General features: G+C 48.9%; 1 protein-coding gene across 1 annotated transcript in view; it reads right to left on the reverse strand.

Moving 5' to 3' along the window:
* fer1l4 (fer-1 like family member 4) overlaps positions 1–23,534 on the reverse strand; it is a 222,256-nt gene that overhangs the window by 76,604 nt on the left and 122,118 nt on the right. Inside the window, exons 21-25 of the mRNA XM_056301923.1 lie at positions 19,710–19,862; positions 18,173–18,365; positions 16,290–16,414; positions 9,976–10,110; positions 7,013–7,186 (exon numbers count right to left, since the gene is read on the reverse strand). Of these exons, the coding sequence (XP_056157898.1) occupies positions 7,013–7,186; positions 9,976–10,110; positions 16,290–16,414; positions 18,173–18,365; positions 19,710–19,862 (780 nt within the window). The remainder of the gene's footprint in view (positions 1–7,012; positions 7,187–9,975; positions 10,111–16,289; positions 16,415–18,172; positions 18,366–19,709; positions 19,863–23,534) is intronic.

Genomic DNA, 23,534 nt, shown 5'->3' on the forward strand with positions numbered 1-23,534 from the left:
TGTTGTATGCCTACTTGGAAAAGTCCATTTTGTACCTTTTCCCCTTTACTTTACTTTGTTAGGGAGCAACACAGTATTTGATTTGAGGTGGTTCGGGCATCTGACTAGGATGCCTCCTGGGCGCCCTCCTTTGGAGGTCTTCCGGGCACATCCTACTGTGTTGAGACCCCGGGGTAGAGCCTGAACTCGCTGGAGGGACTACATGTCCAGTCTGGCCTGGAAACACCTTGGGATCCCTCAGCAGGAGCTGGAGGGCATTGCTGGGGAGAGGGACGTCTGGAGTGCCCTACTTAGCTTGGTGCCACCACGACCCAACCCCGGAGAAGCGGCTGATGATGAGATGAGATGAGATGAGATGAGATGAGATGAGATGAGATGAGATGAATTCCCTCCCACCTGACCTCAGCAGGCTGTAAAAAGAACCAGAGAAGAGCTGATAGCAATGATGGTGGACATTGCATCAATCTTCTATCAGGTTAGAATTCCAGATGAAGATGTCAATCTTCTGCATTTCCTCGAGTGGCCAGATGGCAATCTTAGTGAACACATAGAAGAATATAGAATTTCCTGTTTGTCTCCCAGTTGTACATCTTATCCACTGTGAAGAACAGCTAAAGAGTGAAGACACAAGACGACCCCTCAAGTGGTTGAAACAGTACTCAGACATTTCCATGAGGACGATGCTTTACAGTCTGCTTTAGAAGACCAAACAGTTGAAGAAATAACCACTGAAGTCAAAGACTTAGACCTGACGCTCAGTGCCCAACCCACGGAGAGAGCTCCTGATGTCCAGTGGTACACTGAAACAGACAGTTTCCAGCTCAAGATGCATGTATAGGACAAACCAACCACAAGACAATGAAGTCTCTTGGCAGTAAGCTCTGTCTACCCTTTCACTTCTGTTGTGGGAAGATGGCAATGCGCATTCACGTTTGCAGCGGCCTCACCCAGCACCAGTGTGTAGAAGATGGTGGCATGAACTTGCGTTTGTGGCGGCCTCGACCAGTGCTGTCCATGTGGTGTCTTTGTCCACGTCTGCATCTAGGATTGTTTGGTCTTCATTTGATGGCTGGGAGGGCTGGAGCTGGATCGGCTGGGAGAGCTTGGTCTGCTGCATGCTGTGGGCCCAGGGACTGCAGCCCTGACCGGAGCTACGCCTGAGGAGGTAACACCAGGGGCGGTCTGACGGGACATGGAAGCGGGGCAGGCTAAGCTAACTGCTAGCCCATGCAGACCGGCAGTTCCGACAGTCATCCTGGCTAGCGTTTGTTCTCTGGACAGTGGAATTTTTGGACTGTGTTGCACTGAGTGGACTGGTTGTTAACTGGTTGTGTTTTTTTTTTTTTTTTTTTTTTTTGCTTTGTTCTCTCTGTGTTTGTATGTTTTTGGTGGTGTCATTTTTGGGAATTTTGGATGTGTATTTTTGTCTTTTGTGTCACACTGCTGTGGGCCGGGGGAAATGGAATTTAATTTCTTTTGTGTACGCAAGTACTTGAAAGAAATGACAATATATTGTTCTTGATTCCTGATTCTCTCTCACTGTTCATCCTGACAGTGAAGCTTATCCCGAGAGACCTGTGTAAAGAGAAGCATGGTTGGGATGAAGAAATCCAAGGACATGCTCAGAAATGGTGAAAATGGTTGACAGATCTGAAGCAACTCACAACCTTCAGCGTAAGCCGATATATCAAGCCTTCGGAGTTCAAAGATGGAACAGCTACACCACTTTTCTGACACCAGCAAGGATAGCTATGGCATTACCATTTACCTTTTGGTAACAAATGATCAGGGCCAGAAACATTGGTCCTTCCTAATGGGAAAGTCAGGAGTGACACCATTGAAACAAACCACTATACCAAGACGAGCTGACGGCAGCTGTCATCACAGTAAAGGTTGACGAGATTTTGAAACAAGAACTTCAAATGCCTGTCCACATGTCAACCTTCCGGACAAATAGCACTACGGTGCTGAAATACAGAGAGAACGAATCAACACGCTTCATGACCTTCATGGCCAATAGAATTGCAGCAGTTTGAGAAGCCACTATCCCATCACATTGGAGGTACTTCTAAGCTTCAGTGAACCCTGTGGATGAAGCGTCAAGAATTTTGAAGGCTGAGAACTTCATTCAGATTAAGACTTGGATTCATGGCCCAGGTTTCCTGTTGAAACCAGTGTGAATGGCCAGAATGACCGGACCAAGTGGATCAAACTCTGGAAGATGACGCCAGATCAAGAAATCAGTCACAGTGTCTCAAATGCTGAAGAAGACATCAACACACTGAACAAGTTAATCAATAACCTGTAAAAATGGCAACCAGATGAAGAAAGCAATTGCATGGCTTCTCAGACTTAAAGAAATACTGCTGCACCTGAAAAGCAAAAGAGAAAATTTACAGAGAACAATCAGACTGTCTGAGAATGACCCCAAAAAGCAAGAAGCACGTCTGAAGCAACGCATGCAGAAATACAGAACAACAATGGAAAAGAAACCACTTACACATTGGAAGACATGGTCAAAGCTGAGGCAGCACTCAAACACTTCAGCCAGCGACAAACAAATCTGGAAGAAATCAAAGACTTGCAGTAAGACACCTATGTCAAGATAAGCAGCCGGATCTACAAATTAGACCCTGTTCTGGAAGACGGAATCCCGAGAGTTGGTAGAAAGTTTAACAGAGCTGTTATGCAAGAGGAGGATAAGTACCTAGCTATCCTTCCAAAGGCTCAAAGACAGCCAATCTCATCCTACAACAGATCTACCAAGAGGTTGGACACTATGGCTATAACCCCATCCTTGCTAAGCTGTGACAAAGGTATTGGCTCCCTCAAGCAAGCTTGGCTATCAGGAGGCTCCTCTGAGATTGCATAGTGTGCAGAAGACCCTACCCCAAAACTGGAGAGCAGAGAATAGCAGACTGACCGGCAGACTGCTTGTTACCAGACAAACCCCCTTTTTGAACGTTGGAGTGGATTACTTTGATCCCTTTGAAGTCAGAGGTCGAAGTCTAGTCAAAAGATATGGTGTAGGGTGTCCGGGTGGCATAGCAGTCTATTCTGTTGCCTACCAACCTGGGGATCGGTGGTTCGAATCCCTGTGTTACCTCTGCCTTGGTCAGGTGTCTCTACAGACGCAATTGGCCGTGTCTGCGGGTGGGAGGTCGGATGTGGGTATGTGTCCTGGTCGCTGCACTAGCACCTCCTCTGGTCGGTCGGGGTGCCTGTCCAGGGGATGGGGGAACTGGGGAGGAATAGTGTGATTCTCCCATGCACTATGTCCCTCTGGCGAAACTCCTCACTGTCAGGTGAAAAGAAGCAGCTAGTGACTCCACGTGTATTGGAGGAGGCATGTGGTAGTCTGCAGCCCTCCCTGGATCATCAGAGGGGGTGGAGCAGAGACCAGGATGGCTCAGAAGAGTGGGGTAATTTGCCGGATGTAATACGGGAGAAAAAAAAGGGGGGGGTAAAAAAAAGATATGGCGTAAGCTTCACCTGTCTGACGTTCAGAGCCGTCCATATAGAGGTTGCCCACAGTCTGGACATGGACATAATTCTATGCGTCCCTTCATATGCAGAAGACTTACGCACGCTGATAATGGCACAAACTTCACCGGAGCTGAGAGAGAGTTGTGCGAGGCTACTGAGAGCACAAACCAGGCAAAGATATGAGACAGCATGTTGCAAAAAGGAACTGAGTGGATTTTCAGCTCAGCTGCAGCTTCCTACCATGGCAGTGTATGGGAAAGACAGAGCCGCACTGCAAGGAAGATCCTCAGTTCAGTGGTCAGCCAACAAAACTTGGACAATGAAGGCCTTCAGACTGTTATGTGTGAAGTCGAAGCCGTCATCTGTGATTGGCTCATCGCCAAGACATCAAACGACTGCAATGACCTCAAGGCTCTAACTCCAAATCATCTGCTGCCGCCGAAGACAACCCATTATTCCACCAGGTGTTTTCACACAAGAGGATCAATATGCACGACGACGATGGAAAGAAGTCTGATATATAGCCAATCTGTTCTAGACCCATGAGTACTTACCTCTCCTTCAAGAACACCAGAAATGGTCAAGACTGAAAAGGAAGTTTCAGCCCAGAGACGTGCTCATAATGGACAGCCAAGCCCCCAGGAATTCCTGGATTATGGGAAGAATTATCATGACCCTGCCAGACTCAAATGGTACTTTGCGCCTTGTTAGGTTGAAGACTGAAACCAGCACCCAAGAGAGATTCTGCCTGCTACCAGAGGCAGTGAGAGTTGAAAAAGACAACAGAAGAGGATGTCTTCTCAAAGCATATGACCTCAATGGACATCTGAATGGCTTTAAATATAAGTTCTTAAAGCACCTGTTCTTCTCACCGCCTCAGCAGGGGTGGGTGGGGATGTGAGACCTATAAGCTAAATGCCATTTTCCCATGTTTATTTCATGACAACCCCGGGGTCAGCCCGGCTTCAGCCCCATGGCCAGCGACCCTGCACAGCCCAGAAACGCACCTGGCCTCAATGAGAGGGAGACTGAGCGACACACCGGGCCCCAATCGGAGGCTGATGAGGAGCCCCAGGATAAAAGGGAGCCAGAGACAGTCGCCCAGGGGGGAGAGAGAAAGCTAGAGTCGTGTTGGCTGCCCAGCGTAGGAGCCAACGAAGACGGGAGTCAGCCGGCTCAGAAGAGGAGCGGGACTCGCGTTGAACGTTTTTCTCATGTATCTTGTGAATAAATGCCCACAGCGGCTCAACCTGCCGACGGTCTCTGTTTCGTTGTTGGGTCGGGTGCTAAGTTCCCCCGTGGTTGTCACAATTTACATATCATTTACTCATGCATTACAAGTTTGTCGTATACCAACTTGGAAAAGTCAATGTTGTACCTTCCCCCCCTTTGCTTGATGCTCCATTAGCTTAGTCGTTTACTTCAGTGTGAGTAAAGAGGTCTGTGGAGCAACACAGTCACTGACCGGAGGGCAAAACGGACAAATTGATGTAAGTATAAACCTGTAACTTGCTTTTTCTTCACTAAACTTTTCAAAATCAGTGACTGGATCTCCAGATATGTTTTTTACTGCATCATCATCACTGCTTTTGCATGGACACAACCGCGTGGTTGTACTTTTGGAACTAGCTGATGGACAGCCACTACACACATTTTACACAAACATAAACCACAAATGCACAGACGTGCAAATTATACATAATCATTATGTACTTATACACACAAATTATACATTTACATTATATACACATGCTTAAATACACACACACACACACACACACACACACACACACACACACACACACACACACATTGTATATACACTTTATACATGCATACAAATCCATTCATCCATCATCTGAACCGCTCAGGGTGGCGGGGATGCTGGAGCCTATCCCAGCAGTCGATGGGCGGCAGGTGAGTAGACCCCCTGGACAGGCCGCCAGGCCATCACAGGGCTCCACCCCCCCACACACACACACACACACACACACACACATTCATACCAAGAGACAATTTAGTTCGGCCAATTCACCTGACCTACATGACTTTGATTCACCTGACCTACATGACTTTGATTCACCTGACCTACATGACTTTGATTCACCTGACCTACATGTCTTTGAGTCACCTGACCTACATGACTTTGATTCACCTGACCTACATGGCTTTGATTCACCTGACCTAAATGACTTTGATTCACCTGACCTACATGACTTTGATTCACCTGACCTAAATGACTTTGATTCACCTGACCTACATGTCTTTGAGTCACCTGACCTACATGTCTTTGAGTCACCTGACCTACATGTCTTTGATTCACCTGATCTACATGGCTTTGATTCACCTGACCTACATGTCTTTGAGTCACCTGACCTACATGTCTTTGATTCACCTGATCTACATGGCTTTGATTCACCTGACCTACATGACTTTGATTCACCTGACCTACATGGCTTTGATTCACCTGACCTACATGTCTTTGAGTCACCTGACCTACATGTCTTTGATTCACCTGATCTACATGGCTTTGATTCACCTGACCTACATGACTTTGATTCACCTGACCTACATGGCTTTGATTCACCTGACCTACATGTCTTTGAGTCACCTGACCTACATGACTTTGAGTCACCTGACCTACGTGTATTTGAGTCACCTGACCTACATGTATTTGAGTCACCTGACCTACGTGTCTTTGAGTCACCTGACCTACATGTATTTGAGTCACCTGACCTACGTGTCTTTGAGTCACCTGACCTACGTGTCTTTGAGTCACCTGACCTACATGTATTTGAGTCACCTGACCTACGTGTCTTTGAGTCACCTGACCTACGTGTCTTTGAGTCACCTGACCTAAGTGTCTTTGAGTCACCTGACCTACGTGTCTTTGAGTCACCTGACCTACGTGTCTTTGAGTCACCTGACCTACATGTCTTTGAGTCACCTGACCTACATGTCTTTGAGTCACCTGACCTAAGTGTCTTTGAGTCACCTGACCTATGTGTCTTTGAGTCACCTGACCTACGTGTCTTTGAGTCACCTGACCTACGTGTCTTTGAGTCACCTGACCTACGTGTCTTTGATTCACCTGACCTACGTGTCTTTGAGTCACCTGACCTACATGTCTTTGAGTCACCTGACCTACGTGTCTTTGAGTCACCTGACCTACATGTCTTTGAGTCACCTGACCTATGTGTCTTTGAGTCACCTGACCTGACCTACATGTCTTTGGACTGTGGGAGGAATCCAGAGCCCCTGGAGGAAACTCACGTGGACATGAGGAGAACATGCACACTCCACACAGAGGACGACCCCCAAGGCTGGACTAGCCCGGGGCTCGAACCCAGAACCTTTTTGCTGTGAGGCGACCGTGCTAACCACTGTGCCACCGTGCCGCCCTACATACAAATCAGAGGTGTAAAATGTTGTGAAGAGGAACTGGACAGACAGTCTGTGACGGTGAAAGAAAGAGACATATGGACAGATGGGTGTAAAAACTTATGTATGGAGTGATGGATATTACCTCTCCAAGACCAGAGTAGTCCAGTTCTATCAGCTCAAATGCAGCCAGTAGTTCACCAGCAGAAACCTTCCCTCGTGTGACATCATAGAAGCGGAGGTGGGGCTTCTGGTAGGGATGTTCAGCAAACCTCAGCTCAGGCTCTGCATATGCCCTGCCCAAGGGCTCCGGACTTCCCTACACACACACACACACACACACACACACACACACACACACACACACACACACACACACACACACACACACACACACACACACACACACACACACACGTACGACATCTAAAATTCTATTGTAAGCAATTACGATCAAAGTAACAGAGTCATAATGGGTGATGTTGCCACAGTACCACAGCACCATAGTACCACAGTACCATAGTACCACAGTACCACAGCACCACAGTACCACAGCACCATAGTACCACAGTACCATAGTACCACAGTGCCATAGTACCACAGTACCACAGCACCACAGTACCACAGCACCATAGTACCACAGTACCATAGTACCACAGCACCATAGTACCACAGTACCATAGTACCACAGTACCACAGCACCACAGTACCACAGCACCATAGTACCACAGTACCATAGTACCACAGTGCCATAGTACCACAGTACCACAGCACCATAGTACCACAGTACAGTGGTTCTCAAACTGTTTCTGTCATGCCCCCCTTTGGAGGAAGAAACATTTCTCATGCCCCCCCCCCCCCCGCCCCAGCAAAATGGTGACAAAATGGGCCACGTTTAACTTTATTTAAATAACATCAAGATCATGAACATGCCTTTCACTTTTCTTTCAGTAATTTCTGTTGTGCAAATAACAAACTCAAGTTCCACTTAATCAAACCTCTTGTTGTGACATGTGTCACTAGATTGCTCCATCAGTCTGTGTGCTTTTTCGAAACCAGAAAAACGAAATAAAATTTAAAAACCACTTTGCTAGAACAATAAAATTAGAGTTCAGTCTGTGCAGAAAAAGAACAAATGCAGATATTTGGGGAGAACGATGAGCAAGTCAGTTTGTGAGAGCTCAAGTCTTATCACTGCATTAGTGCTGCAGTGAGCCTGTTTTGCACCGCACATCTTTTCAAAACGGGGTTGCAGGCTTGATACCGCCACTGTCAAGTCCTGCTGCATGTTGAGCTTAGACCTGCACTTTGTTTAAGTGAGGCAGCAGCAGAAAAGCCCATCTCTCAGAGACAGGATGTGGCGAAGGAAAGCAGAATGCCCACAGCCCTCTGTCCTGTGAGTGGATGCTCCCTCTCCACACCAAGCCAGAATTCCCTCAGTGTCTGAGCTGTAAAGCTCAGCCTCAGGGTGGAGTCAGATGTCATCTCCATGAACTGGTCCCCTTCAGCAGAGCTGACATCAGCAGGTGCTGCTGCACTGAATGGATCTGTCACCCCGTCATACTGAGCACTGTTGTTTGGAAGTACATTTGAAAGAATCGTCTCAGGGAAGAGCTGTGCTCATCAAGAGATGAAATCACTGTGGTGGCTCCAGAATCACTGGTTTCAACAAATTCACTCAGATTCTCAAAGAAATCAGTATTTCCTTGATCAAGTCACCTGCCCCACATCTCGAGCTTTCTAGTGAATGCACTGATCTTGTCTGCCAGGTGAGGAAGGTGCTTGTCTCTGCCTTGAAGCTGAAGAGTTAGTTCATTCAGCTTCTCAACTATATGGCTGAGATAGGCCAGCTTCATCAGAAAATGTCCATCACTAAACTTGCTTGCAGCTTCATGCATATGCTCCTCCTCCAGAAACACCCGAATTTCCTCTCTGAGCTCAAGGACTCGCGACCTCACCCCACCTCGCGAGAGCCACCCAGCCTCACTGTGAAACAACACAGCTGGATGTTCAGCTCCCACCTCCTCACCAAGTGCAGAGAACAGCCGCGCTCTCAGGGGTCTTATTCTGATGAAACTGACCACGCTAACAGCATGGGTCAAAACCTGGTTTAGGTCAGGGCTAATATGTCTTGATGCTAGCGCTTCTCTGTGTATGACAGTGTGTCCATTGCACATCTGGCGAGACCCTGTTGATTAGTGCCTGCAATCCCGTCATTTTCCCTGCCATGGTCTGTGCACCGTCTGTGCAAATGCCCACACAGTTCTCCCATTTCAGCCCATGTTGTATCAGGTACCAGTCCAGGAGCCCGAAGAGCTCATCAGCTGTCACTCTACTGGGACGTACTTGCAAAACAGAAAATCCTCACACACTGACTCTGACGTGACAAAGCCAACATAAGCAATAAACAAGCAGTCTTTATTGCTGTCAGTAGTCTCGTAAATTCAAGGCACTTTCTGTCGGACCTCACCTTCTCTTGCCACTGTACAAAAGTATAATTCAACCCATACTACTTTACTGCTCCCCTTTTCTTCACCATCTTAACAGTTACCAATAGGAACCGGCTCAGCTGCATCTCGCACAGCGCAGCCAAAATCGCTGGCCCTCCCACTCCCGACCTATCAGACCTCAGTAGCAAAGCCATGATACTCATAGCACCAACCATGACCCAGGATCCCCTCACCCCCTTCACCTGCCCTTCACACTGATTCCAACTGGTTGCAGGTACAGGTCCCTCACCTGGAGACAGGTGCAGGTCCCTCACCTGGAGACAGGTGCAGGTCCCTCACCTGGAGACAGGTACATGTCCCTCACCTGGAGACAGGTGCAGGTCCCTCACCTGGAGACAGGCTGTTTAACAAGGTGCTTTGTTCCCTCTGCCATTGAAGTTCTGGACTCACTGAAGCTCTAAACTCTTGTGTTCATGTACTGATGTCTCCCTGTCCTCTATGTATGTCGTGTGGTATGTACAGTATGTGGACAGTATTTACTGTATGTGAGACCCTGTACCAAAGTTGAAAACAAATATCTGCTTGTGAGGACAATATCTCTCCGTCTATCCATCCATCCATCCAGCCATCCATCTATCTACATAGAGGGTGTGGTTACCATGGCATCGTAGTCATAGATACTGATTATCACGAGAGGAGGGTCCTCTCTTAGGTCCTCCTTCCTCCCCTCCAACAGCACTCTGTCAAAAACCAAACACTCACACCAGGCTGGAGAGAGGGTCTCTGACAGCACCTACACACACACACACACACACACACACACACACACACACACACACACACAGATAAACAGATAATACATGCAAATAAAGCCGGCATAAATGCATGAGCTTTTACTGAAAACTGTGCACTGACACAATCTGCCTCCTTGTATTTGAAATAAAATAAATACTTTCAGACATTTTTTTGTTCTGATGGAGAAAAGGTGTGTGAACCTATGACAGCAGTGAATTATCTGACACGGAGGAGGACAAAGGAAGACTCGGCTGTTTACCATATATAAACGTTATATCACAGGTATGGTGGTCACGTGGCATGAGGAATGTGGAAGGACAGGTGGTGGTGGATTTTGTGAAAAGGATGGAAATGGCTGTGGTGAATACATATTTCAAGAAGAGGGAGGGACACAGGGTGACGTACAAGAGTGGAGGAAAGTGCACACAGGTGGACTATATCTTATGTAGAAGGTGTGATCTAAAAGGGATTGGAGACTGCAAGGTGGTGACAGGGGAGAACGTAGCTAGGCAGCATCGGATGGTGGTCTGTAGGATGACTTTGGAGACCAAGAAGAGGAAGCGAGTGAAGACACAGCCGAAGATCAAATGGTGGAAGTTGAAGAAGGAAGACTGTTGTGTGGAGTTCAGGCAGGAGTTAAGACAGGCACTGGGTGGTAGTGAAGAGTTGCCAGATGGCTGGACAACCACTGCAGAAATAGTGAGGGAGACAGCTAGGAAGGTACTTGGTGTGTCATCAGGACAGAGGAAGGAAGACAAGGAGACTTGGTGGTGGAATGAGGAAGTACAGCAAAGTATACAGAGGAAGAGGTTGGCAAAGAAGGAGTGGGATAGTCAGAGATGAAGAAAGTAGACAGGAGTACAAGGAGACGCAGCATAAAGCAAAGAGAGAGGTGGCAAAGGCAAAGGAAAAGGCGTATGGTGAGTTGTATGACAGGTTAGACACTAAGGAAGGAGAAAAGGACTTGTACCGATTGGCTAGACAGAGGGACCAAGCTGCAAAGGATGTGCAGCAAGTTAGGGCGATCAAGGATAGAGATGGAAATGTGCTGACAAGTGAGGAGAGTGTGCTCAGAAGGTGGAAGGAGTACTTTGAGGGGCTGATGAATGAAGAAAATGAGAGAGAGAGAAGGTTGGATGATGTAGGGATAGTGAATCAGGAAGTTCAGCGGATTAGCAAGGAGGAAGTGAGGGCAGCTATGAAGAGGATGAAGAGTGGAAAGGCAGTTGGTCCTGATGACATACCTGTGGAGGCATGGAGATGTTTAGGAGAGATGGCAGTGGGGTTTTTAACTAGATTGTTTAACACAATCCTGGAAAGTGAGAGGATGCCTGAGGAGTGGAGAAGAAGCATACTGGTACCGATTTTCAAGAACAAGGGTGGTGTGCAGAACTGTAACAACTACAGAGGTATAAAGTTGATCAGCCACAGCATGAAGATATGGGGAAGAGTAATAGAAGCTAGGTTAAGAGGAGAGGTGGTGATCAGCAGCAGCAGTATGGTTTCATGCCAGGAAAGAGCACCACAGATGTGATGTTTGCTTTGAGAATGTTGATGGAGAAGTATAGAGGAGGCCAGAAGGAGGTACGTTGTGTCTTTGTAGATTTAGAGAAAGCTTATGACAGGGTCCCAAGAGAGGAGGTGTGGTATTGTATGAGGAAGTCAGGAGTTGCAGAGAAGTATGTAGGAGTGGTGCAGGATACGTATGAGGGAAGTGTGACAGTGGTGAGGTGTGCGGTTGGAATGACAGATGGGTTCAGGGTGGAGGTGGGATTACATCAAGGATCGGCTCTGAGCCCTTTCTTGTTTACAATGGTGATGGACAGGTTGACGGACAAGATCAGGCAGGAGTCTCCATGGACGATGATGTTTGCGGATTACATAGTGATCTGTAGTGAGAGTAGGGTGCAGGTGGAGGAGAGCCTGGAGAGGTGGAGGTATGCACTGGAGAGAAGAGGAATGAAAGTCAGTAGGAGCAAGACGGAATACCTATGTGTGAATGAGAGAGAGGACAGTGGAATGGTGAGGATGCAAGGAGAGGAGGTGACGAAGGCATAAGAGATTAAATACTTGGGGTCAACTGTCCAAAGTAACGGGGAGTGCAGGAGAGAGGTGAAGAAGAGAGTGCAGGCAGGGTGGAGTGGGTGGAGAAGAGTGTCAGGAGTGATGTGTGACAGAAGGGTACCAGCAAGAGTTAAAGGGAAGGTTTACCAGATGGTAGTGAGACCAGCTATGTTGTATGGTTTGGAGACAGTGACACTGATGAAAAGACAGGAGGAGGAGCTGGAGGTGGCAGAGATGAAGATGATAAGATTTTCATTGGGAGTGATGAAGAAGGACAGGATTAGGAAGGAGTATATTAGAGGGACAGCTCAGGTTGGACAGTTTGGAGACAAAGCAAGAGAGGCCAGATGGAGATGGTTTGGACATGTGTGGAGGAGAGATGCTGGGTATACTGGGAGAAGGATGCTGAATATGGAGCTGCCAGGGAAGAGGAGAAGAGGAAGGCCAAAGAGGAGGTTTATGGATGTGGTGAGGGAGGACATGCAGGTGGCTGGTGTGACAGAGGAAGATGCAGAGGACAGGAAGAGATGGAAACGGATGATCCGCTGTGGCGCCCCCTAATGGGGGCAGCCGAAAGTATTAGTAGTACTAGTAGTAGTAGTACTAGTAGTAGTACTAGTAGTAGATATAGTAGCTATACACGTGACCACCGACAACTAAATGAATCACAAAGTCCAACTACAATTCTTTATTGAGGTAAATGTATATGTGTGATGCACAGTAAGGAAGGAGGACAGGCGGTGGGACACGTGACTACCTGGTGCTGGCAGGCTGAACCATGTTCCTCATACTTTGACATGTCAATCATCTCCAGGTCAAGAACCAGCAAGACCAGACACATTAAAGGTGCACTAGCTCTTAAAAAGTACAACACCACCCATCACTATCAAAACAACCGTCTGTCACTCATAACTATCAATCCAACTGTCTGTCACCCATCACTATCAAACCAACCGTCTGTCACTCATCACTATCAAACCATCCGTCTGTCACTCATCACTATCAAACCAACCGTCTGTCACCCATCACCGTCAAACCAACTGTCTGTCACCCATCACTATCAATCCAACTGTCTGTCACCCATCACTATCAATCCAACTGTCTGTCACCCATCACTATCAATCCATCTGTCTGTCACTCATCACTATCAATCCAACTGTCTGTCACCCATCACTATCAAACCAACCATCTGTCACCCATCACTATCAAACCAACTGTCTGTCACCCATCACTATCAATCCAACTGTCTGTCACCCATCACTATCAAACCATCCGTCTGTCACTCATCACTATCAAAACAACCGTCTGTCACTCATAACTATCAACCCAACTGTCTGTCACCCATCACTATCAAACCAACTGTCTGTCACCCATCACTATCAATCCAACTGTCTGTCACCCATCACTATCAAACCAACTGTCTGTCACCCATCACTATCAATCCAACTGTCTGTCACCCATCACTATCAAACCAACTGTCTGTCACTCATCACTATCAAACCATCCGTCTGTCACTCATCACTATCAAACCATCCGTCTGTCACCCATCACTATCAAACCAACCGTCTGTCACTCATCACTATCAAACCATCCGTCTGTCACTCATCACTATCAAACCAACCGTCTGTCACCCATCACCGTCAAACCAACTGTCTGTCACCCATCACTATCAATCCAACTGTCTGTCACCCATCACTATCAATCCAACTGTCTGTCACCCATCACTATCAATCCATCTGTCTGTCACTCATCACTATCAATCCAACTGTCTGTCACCCATCACTATCAAACCAACCATCTGTCACTCATCACTATCAAACCAACTGTCTGTCACCCATCACTATCAAACCAACCGTCTGTCACTCATCACTATCAAACCATCCGTCTGTCCCCCATCAATATCAAACCATCTGTCTGTCACTCATCACTATCAAACCATCCGTCTGTCACTCATCACTATCAAACCAACTGTCTGTCACCCATCACTATCAAACCATCCGTCTGTCACTCATCACTATCAAACCAACTGTCTGTCACCCATCACTATCAATCCAACTGTCTGTCACCCATCACTATCAAACCATCCGTCTGTCACCCATCACTATCAATCCAACTGTCTGTCACCCATCACTATCAAACCATCCGTCTGTCACCCATCACTATCAAACCATCCGTCTGTCACCCATCACTATCAAACCATCCGTCTGTCACCCATCACTATCAAACCATCCGTCTGTCACCCATCACTATCAAACCAACTGTCTGTCACCCATCAACTGTCTGTCACTCATCACTATCAAACCAACCGTCTGTCACCCATCACTGTCAAACCAACCGTCTGTCACCCATCACTGTCAAACCAACCGTCTGTCACCCATCACTGTCAAACCAACCGTCTGTCACTCATCACTATCAAACCAACTGTCTGTCACTCATCACTATCAAACCATCCGTCTGTCACCCATCACTGTCAAACCAACTGTCTGTCACCCATCACTATCAAACCAACTGTCTGTCACTCATCACTATCAAACCATCCGTCTGTCACCCATCACTATCAAACCATCTGTCTGTCACCCATCACTATCAAACCAACCATCTGTCACTCATCACTATCAAACCAACTGTCTGTCACTCATCACTATCAATCCATCCGTCTGTCACCCATCACTATCAAACCAACCGTCTGTCACCCATCACTATCAAACCAACTGTCTGTCACCCATCACTATCAATCCAACTGTCTGTCACCCACCAACTGTCTGTCACCCATCACTATCAAACCATCCGTCTGTCACCCATCCCTATCAAACCATCCGTCTGTCACTCATCACTATCAATCCATCTGTCTGTCACTCATCACTATCAAACCATCCGTCTGTCACCCATCACTATCAAACCATCCGTCTGTCACCCATCACTATCAAACCATCCGTCTGTCACCCATCCCTATCAAACCATCCGTCTGTCACCCATCACTATCAAACCATCCGTCTGTCACTCATCACTATCAATCCATCTGTCTGTCACTCATCACTATCAAACCATCCGTCTGTCACCCATCACTATCAAACCATCTGTCTGTCACCCATCACTATCAAACCAACTGTCTGTCACCCATCACTATCAAACCATCTGTCTGTCACCCGTCACTGTCAAACCATCCGTCTGTCACTCATCACTATCAAACCATCCGTCTGTCACCCATCACTATCAAACCATCCGTCTGTCACCCATCACTATCAAACCAACTGTCTGTCACCCATCACTATCAATCCAGCTGTCTGTCACCCACCAACTGTCTGTCACCCATAACTATCAAACCATCCGTCTGTCACCCATCACTATCAAACCAACCGTCTGTCACCCATCACTATCAAACCATCCGTCTGTCACCCATCACTATCAAACCATCCGTCTGTCACTCATCACTATCAACCCATCTGTCTGTCACCCATCACTATCAAACCATCCGTCTGTCAGTCATCACTATCAAACCAACTGTCTGTCACCCATCACTATCAAACCAACTGTCTGTCACCCATCACTATCAAACCATCCGTCTGTCACTCATCACTATCAATCCAACTGTCTGTCACCCATCACTATCAATCCAACTGTCTGTCACCCATCACTATCAAACCAACTGTCTGTCACCCATCACTATCAAACCAACTGTCTGTCACCCATCACTATCAACCCATCTGTCTGTCACCCATCACTATCAACCCATCTGTCTGTCACCCATCACTATCAAACCAACTGTCTGTCACCCATCACTATCAACCCATCTGTCTGTCACCCATCACTATCAAACCAACTGTCTGTCACCCATCACTATCAACCCATCTGTCTGTCACCCATCACTATCAATCCAACTGTCTGTCACCCATCACTATCAATCCATCCGTCTGTCACCCATCACTATCAAACCAACTGTCTGTCACCCTCCCCTGAGTGGCCGCTGACCAAAGTCCTTCAGAGAAGCTGAGGCTGCTGTAATCGATACATATATCATACATATACCACGTATGTTACTTAATTATACAGATACTAATTACATAATATATATTATTACACACACACACACACACACACACACACACAGCCTACCCGTGTGACTTGACACTGTGTAGAGAAGAGGACCTTGGCGAAGGGATCTGATAGGCCGTTGTCATCGGCAGCCATTAGGCCACGCCCCTGGTACAGGTGACATCGTAACTGGAAGTACCTGCTGTCTGGAAGGAGAGACAGTACATCCAGTCTGTCTGACTGGAATTATCGTTCAGTTTGACCAATACTACCTGTGTGTTTCTCCAGCAGAACCTGTGTGCTTGACCCAGTCTACTGCTGGATCCTGACCAGTAGAACCTGTCTGTTCACCAGTAGAACCTGTCTGTTCACCAGTGGAACCTGTGTGTTTGACCCAGTCTACTGCTGGATCCTGAGCAGTAGAACCTGTCTGTTCACCAGTAGAACCTGTCTGTTCACCAGCAGAACCTGTGTGCTTGACCCAGTCTACTGCTGGATCCTGACAGTAGAACCTGTCTGTTCACCAGTGGAACCTGTCTGTTCACCAGCAGAACCTGTGTGCTTGACCCAGTCTACTGCTGGATCCTGACAGTAGAACCTGTCTGTTCACCAGTAGAACCTGTCTGTTCACCAGTGGAACCTGTGTGTTTGAACCAGTCTACTGCTGGATCCTGAGCAGTAGAACCTGTCTGTTGACCAGTATAACCTGTCAGTTTGACCCAGTCTACTACAGCCGGTTCCTGACCAGTAGAACCTTTCTGTTTGACCCAGTCTACTGCTGGATCCTGACAGTATAACCTGTCTGTTCACCAGCAGAACCTGTGTGTTTGACCCAGTCTACTGCTGGATCCTGACAGTAGAACCTGTCTGTTCACCAGTGGAACCTGTGTGTTTGACCCAGTCTACTGCTGGATCCTGACAGTAGAACCTGTCTGTTCACCAGCAGAACCTGTGTGTTTGACCCAGTCTACTGCTGGATCCTGACAGTAGAACCTGTCTGTTCACCAGTGGAACCTGTGTGTTTGAACCAGTAGAACCTGTCTGTTCACCAGTGGAACCTGTCTGTTCACCAGTGGAACCTGTGTGTTTGACCCAGTCTACTGCTGGATCCTGAGCAGTAGAACCTGTCTGTTGACCAGTATAACCTGTCAGTTTGACCCAGTCTACTACAGCTGGTTCCTGACCAGTAGAACCTTTCTGTTTGACCCAGTCTACTGCTGGATCCTGACAGTATAACCTGTCTGTTCACCAGCAGAACCTGTGTGTTTGACCCAGTCTACTGCTGGATCCTGACAGTAGAACCTGTCTGTTCACCAGTGGAACCTGTCTGTTCACCAGTGGAACCTGTGTGTTTGACCCAGTCTACTGCTGGATCCTGACAGTATAACCGGTCTGTTGACCAGTAGAACCTGTCTGTTGGACCAGTAGAACCCGTCAGTTTGACCCAGTCTAGTGCTGGTTCCTGACAGTAGAACCTGTCTGTTCACCAGTGGAACCTGTGTGTTTGAACCAGTAGAACCTGTCTGTTCACCAGTGGAACCTGTGTGTTTGACCCAGTCTACTGCTGGATCCTGACAGTATAACCGGTCTGTTGACCAGTAGAACCTGTCTGTTGGACCAGTAGAACCCGTCAGTTTGACCCAGTCTAGTGCTGGTTCCTGAGCAGCTTCTCTACAGGGGCAGAAACTCTGTTTACTGCTGATGATGTGTCACTCAGGAAGATATGCGTACTCATACTATCATACTATCTCATACTTCTACTATCACAGGTACTACCCGCCCTATTAGAACTAATATTATTACTATCATTACCCGTACTAACACTGCCAACATTAGTAGTACTACTACCACTAACAACAGTACCAGTACCTTTCCCTTGGACGACTATAACTCCTACTCATGCGAGGGGGGTCGTTCTGGTGCGTGTCCTGGAGGGGGCAGCGTAGGCGTTGTGAGAGACTCACCCTGGCAAGAGAGGCTGACTGGAACCTTCCTCCTCCCCCCGGCTGCCCTGCCCTCCTCTTCTTCCTCATCCTTGTAGATGGGGAGGAACTCCTCCGGCAGGGAGGTGACGACCTCCTTACTGTACTTAGTCAACCCCAACCACAGATAAACCTCCAGCTTAGCAAAGACCAGACCTGCAGCGCCACCTGGGGACTGACACACACACACACACACACACACACACACACACACACACACACACACACACACACACACACACACGTCACACGCACACAGACATGTCTCACACACACATATACATGTCTCACACACACACATATACATGTCTCACACACACATACACACAAATATCACATCTCACACACACGTCACACTCACACAGACATGTCACACACATACACACACGACACACACACACGTCTCACACACACACACACACACACACACACACACACACACACACACACACGTCTCACACACACACACACACACCTCTCACACACACACACACACGTCTCACACACACACACACACGTCACACGCACACAGACATGTCTCACACACACATATACATGTCTCACACACACACATATACATGTCTCACACACACATACACACAAATATCACATCTCACACACACGTCACACTCACACAGACATGTCACACACATACACACACGACACACACACACGTCTCACACACACACACACACACACACACACACGTCTCACACACACACACACACACACACCTCTCACACACACACACACACGTCTCACACACACACACACGTCACACGCACACAGACATGTCTCACACACACATATACATGTCTCACACACACACATATACATGTCTCACACACACATACACACAAATATCACATCTCACACACACGTCACACTCACACAGACATGTCACACACATACACACACGACACACACACACGTCTCACACACACACACACACACACACACACACACACACACACACACACACACACACACACACACACGTCTCACACACACACACACACACACACACCTCTCACACACACACACACACACGTCTCACACACACACACACACGTCACACGCACACAGACATGTCTCACACACACATATACATGTCTCACACACACACATATACATGTCTCACACACACATACACACAAATATCACATCTCACACACACGTCACACTCACACAGACATGTCACACACATACACACACGACACACACACACGTCTCACACACAAACATATACACACACACATCACACACACACACACACACACACACGTATACACACATCACACACATACACACACGTCTCACACGCGCACACACGTCACACACACACACACACACACATATACACACGTCACACAGACATATACACACACGTCTCACACACACGTCACACAGACAGGTCAGGCAGTGATATTTATAGAGGCAAATAGTTGGTGTGTGTGTGTGTGTGTGTGTGCGTGTGTGTGTGAGTGTGTGTGTGTGTGTGTGTGAGTGTGTGTGGTACCTTCATGTAGAGGGTGGTGACTCTGCCACAGTCCCGCCCCCTCTGCTCTTCCACCAATGAGAAGAGCACAGAGTGGGCGGCAATTCTGACGTAGGCCAATCGCTTCCCTCCACTCAGTAACCATAGAAACACATCCGGGAGGGTACTCTGTGGCTGAGATGTGGGCAACATGTGACAAGTATTCATTATTAGTATTCTCAAGTATTATATTCCAAATAGTAGTAATCTGAAGTATCAGTAGTATTCCAATTATAATTATTCTGCAGTATGAATTATATTGTGAAGTAATAGTACTGTGAAGTGTTAGAAGTATTCACAAGTATTATTAGTATTGAAAAGTAGTCAAAATTATTATGAAGTATTTTGAAGTGATATATATCATTTGAGGAGTATTTGGAATTATTTACACGTATTATTAATATTCAGACGTATACTTTAGTACCGCAGTCGGTTCCCAGACTGTTCAGGCAGGGCAGGGGAGGGGAGGGGAGGTGAAGCCAGGGGAGGGGAGGGGAGGGGAGGGGAGGGGAGGGGAGGGGAGGTGAAGCCAGGGGAGGGGAGGTGAAGCCAGGGGAGGGGAGGAGAGGGAGGGGAGGTGAAGCCAGGGGAGGGGAGGTGTAGCCAGGGGAGGGGAGGTGAAGCCAGGGGAGGGGAGGTGAAGCCAGGGGAGGGGAGGAGAGGGGAGGGGAGGTGAAGCCAGGGGAGGGGAGGTGAAGCCAGGGAGGGGAGGGGAGGGGAGGTGAAGCCAGGGGAGGGGAGGGGAGGGGAGGGGAGGTGAAGCCAGGGGAGGGGAGGTGAAGCCAGGGGAGGGGAGGAGAGGGGAGGGAGGTGAAGCCAGGGGAGGGGAGGTGAAGCCAGGGGAGGGGAGGGGAGGGGAGGTGAAGCCAGGGGAGGGGAGGGGAGGGGAGGGGAGGTGAAGCCAGGGGAGGGGAGGTGAAGCCAGGGGAGGGGAGGTGAAGCCAGGGGAGGGGAGGAGAGGGGAGGGGAGGTGAAGCCAGGGGAGGGGAGGTGTAGCCAGGGAGGGGAGGTGAAGCCAGGGGAGGGGAGGTGAAGCCAGGGGAGGGGAGGTGAAGCCAGGGGAGGGGAGGGGAGGGGAGGGGAGGGGAGGGGAGGGGAGGTGAAGCCAGGGGAGGGGAGGAGAGGGGAGGGGAGGTGTAGCCAGGGGAGGGGAGGTGAAGCCAGGGGAGGGGAGGTGAAGCCAGGGGAGGGGAGGAGAGGGGAGGGGAGGTGAAGCCAGGGGAGGGGAGGGGAGGGGAGGGGAGGGGAGGTGAAGCCAGGGGAGGGGAGGTGAAGCCAGGGGAGGGGAGGAGACAGGCTCAGAGGCAGACAGGCCTGATGACAGATGATGGGCAGAAATGGCGTGGTGTTTCCAGCTGCATTACAGAACGACTGCATCGGGGCGTCCAGGTGGCATGGCGGTCTGTTCCGCTGCCTACCAACATGGAGATCACCAGTTCGAATCCCCGTGTTACCGCCGGCTTGGTCGGGCGTCCCTACAGACACAACTGTCTGTGGGTGGGAAGCCGGATGTGGGTGTGTGTCCTGGTCGCTGCACTAGCGCCTCCTCTGGTCGGTCGGGGCGCCTGTTCAGGGGGGAGGGGGAACTGGAGGGAATAGCGTGATCCTCCCACGCGCTACGTCCCCCTGGTGAAACTCCTCACTGTCAGGTGAAAGAAGCGGCTGGTGACTCCACATGTATCAGAGGAGGCATGTGGTAGTCTGCAGCCCTCCTGGATCAGCAGAGGCCTAGTACAACTGGGTACAAAAGGGGGAAAATCCCCCCCCCCAAATAAGAATGATGCATCAAGTTGAAATTACAATTAAGCATGCATTGCACACCGCACCACACCACACCACACACACCACACCACACCACACCACACCACACATCACACCACACCACACCACACCACACACCACACCACACCACACATCATCACATCACACCACACCACACATCATCACACCACAGCACACCACAGCACACCACAGCACAGCACACCACACCACACCACAGCACACCACACCACACCACACCACATCGCATCACACCACACCACACCACACACCACAACACACCACACCACACACCACACCACACCACAACACATCACACCACACAACACACCACACCACACACCACACATCATCACACATCATCACACCACACCACACCACACCACACATCATCACACCACATCACATCACACCACACCACACCACAGCACACCACAGCACACCACACCACATCACACCACACCACAGCACACCACACCACACCACAGCACAGCACACCACACCACACCACACCACACCACAGCACACCACACCACACCACAGCACAGCACAGCACACCACACCACACATCACACCACATCACATCACACCACACCACATCGCATCACACCACACATCACACCACAACACACCACATCACATCACACCACACCACACCACACCACAGCACAGCACAGCACACCACACCACACATCACACCACATCACATCACACCACACCACATCGCATCACACCACACATCACACCACACCACACCACAGCACACCACACCACAGCACAGCACAGCACACCACACCACACATCACACCACATCACATCACACCACACCACATCGCATCACACCACACATCACACCACAACACACCACATCACATCACACCACACCACACCACACCACAGCACAGCACAGCACACCACAGCACACCACACCACACCACAGCACACCACACACACCACAGCACAGCACACCACACCACACCACACATCACACCACATCACATCACACCACACCACATCGCATCACACCACACATCACACCACAACACACCACAACACAACACACCACACCACACCACACCACACCACACATCATCACACCACACCACACCACACCACACATCATCACACCACATCACATCACACCACACCACACCACAGCACACCACACCACACCACAGCACAGCACAGCACAGCACACCACACCACATCGCATCACACCACACCACACCACACATCACACCACATCACATCACACCACACCACATCGCATCACACCACACATCACACCACACCACACCACACCACATCACACCACACCACACCACACCACATCACACCACACCACACCACACCACAGCACAGCACAGCACACCACACCACACATCACACCACATCACATCACACCACACCACATCGCATCACACCACACATCACACCACACCACACCACACCACATCACACCACACCACACCACACCACATCACATCACACCACACCACACCACAACACAACATAACATGCTCATGCACGTGTTTGGAAGTGGTGGCGCCTCCTATTGAGTGATTTCAAACTAGTTTTACACGCGTGGTTCAACATTGTTATGAAACATGTCCTGCGAGTTTTGTAATGATTGGACAAAAGTTCTGATTCAAAATCTGATTTGTGTTATCACAAACAGTGTTATAACCCAGCCACTGAAGACACACAAGCCAGTGCATCCTTAGTGCCGGTCCCAAGCCCAGGTAAATGGGGAGGGCTGCGTCAGGAAGGGCATCCGGCATAAAGCCTTTGCCAAATCAAATATGCGGATCATAAATCAGATTTCCATACCGGATCGGTCGAGGCCCGGGTTACCAACGACCGCCACCGGTACTGTTAACCAGCAGGGTGTCGGTGGAGACTATGCTACTGTTGGGCAAAGGAGGAGAGGGGGAAAGCATGTCCAGAGGCAGTGGGAGAAGAGGAAGGGTAGGAGTGTGGAGGTGAGAGTTGGAACTTTGAATGTTGGCACTATGACTGGTAAAGGGA

The sequence above is a fragment of the Lampris incognitus genome, chromosome 2 (assembly GCF_029633865.1).
Source record: "Lampris incognitus isolate fLamInc1 chromosome 2, fLamInc1.hap2, whole genome shotgun sequence".
NCBI classification, from domain to species: domain Eukaryota; kingdom Metazoa; phylum Chordata; class Actinopteri; order Lampriformes; family Lampridae; genus Lampris; species Lampris incognitus.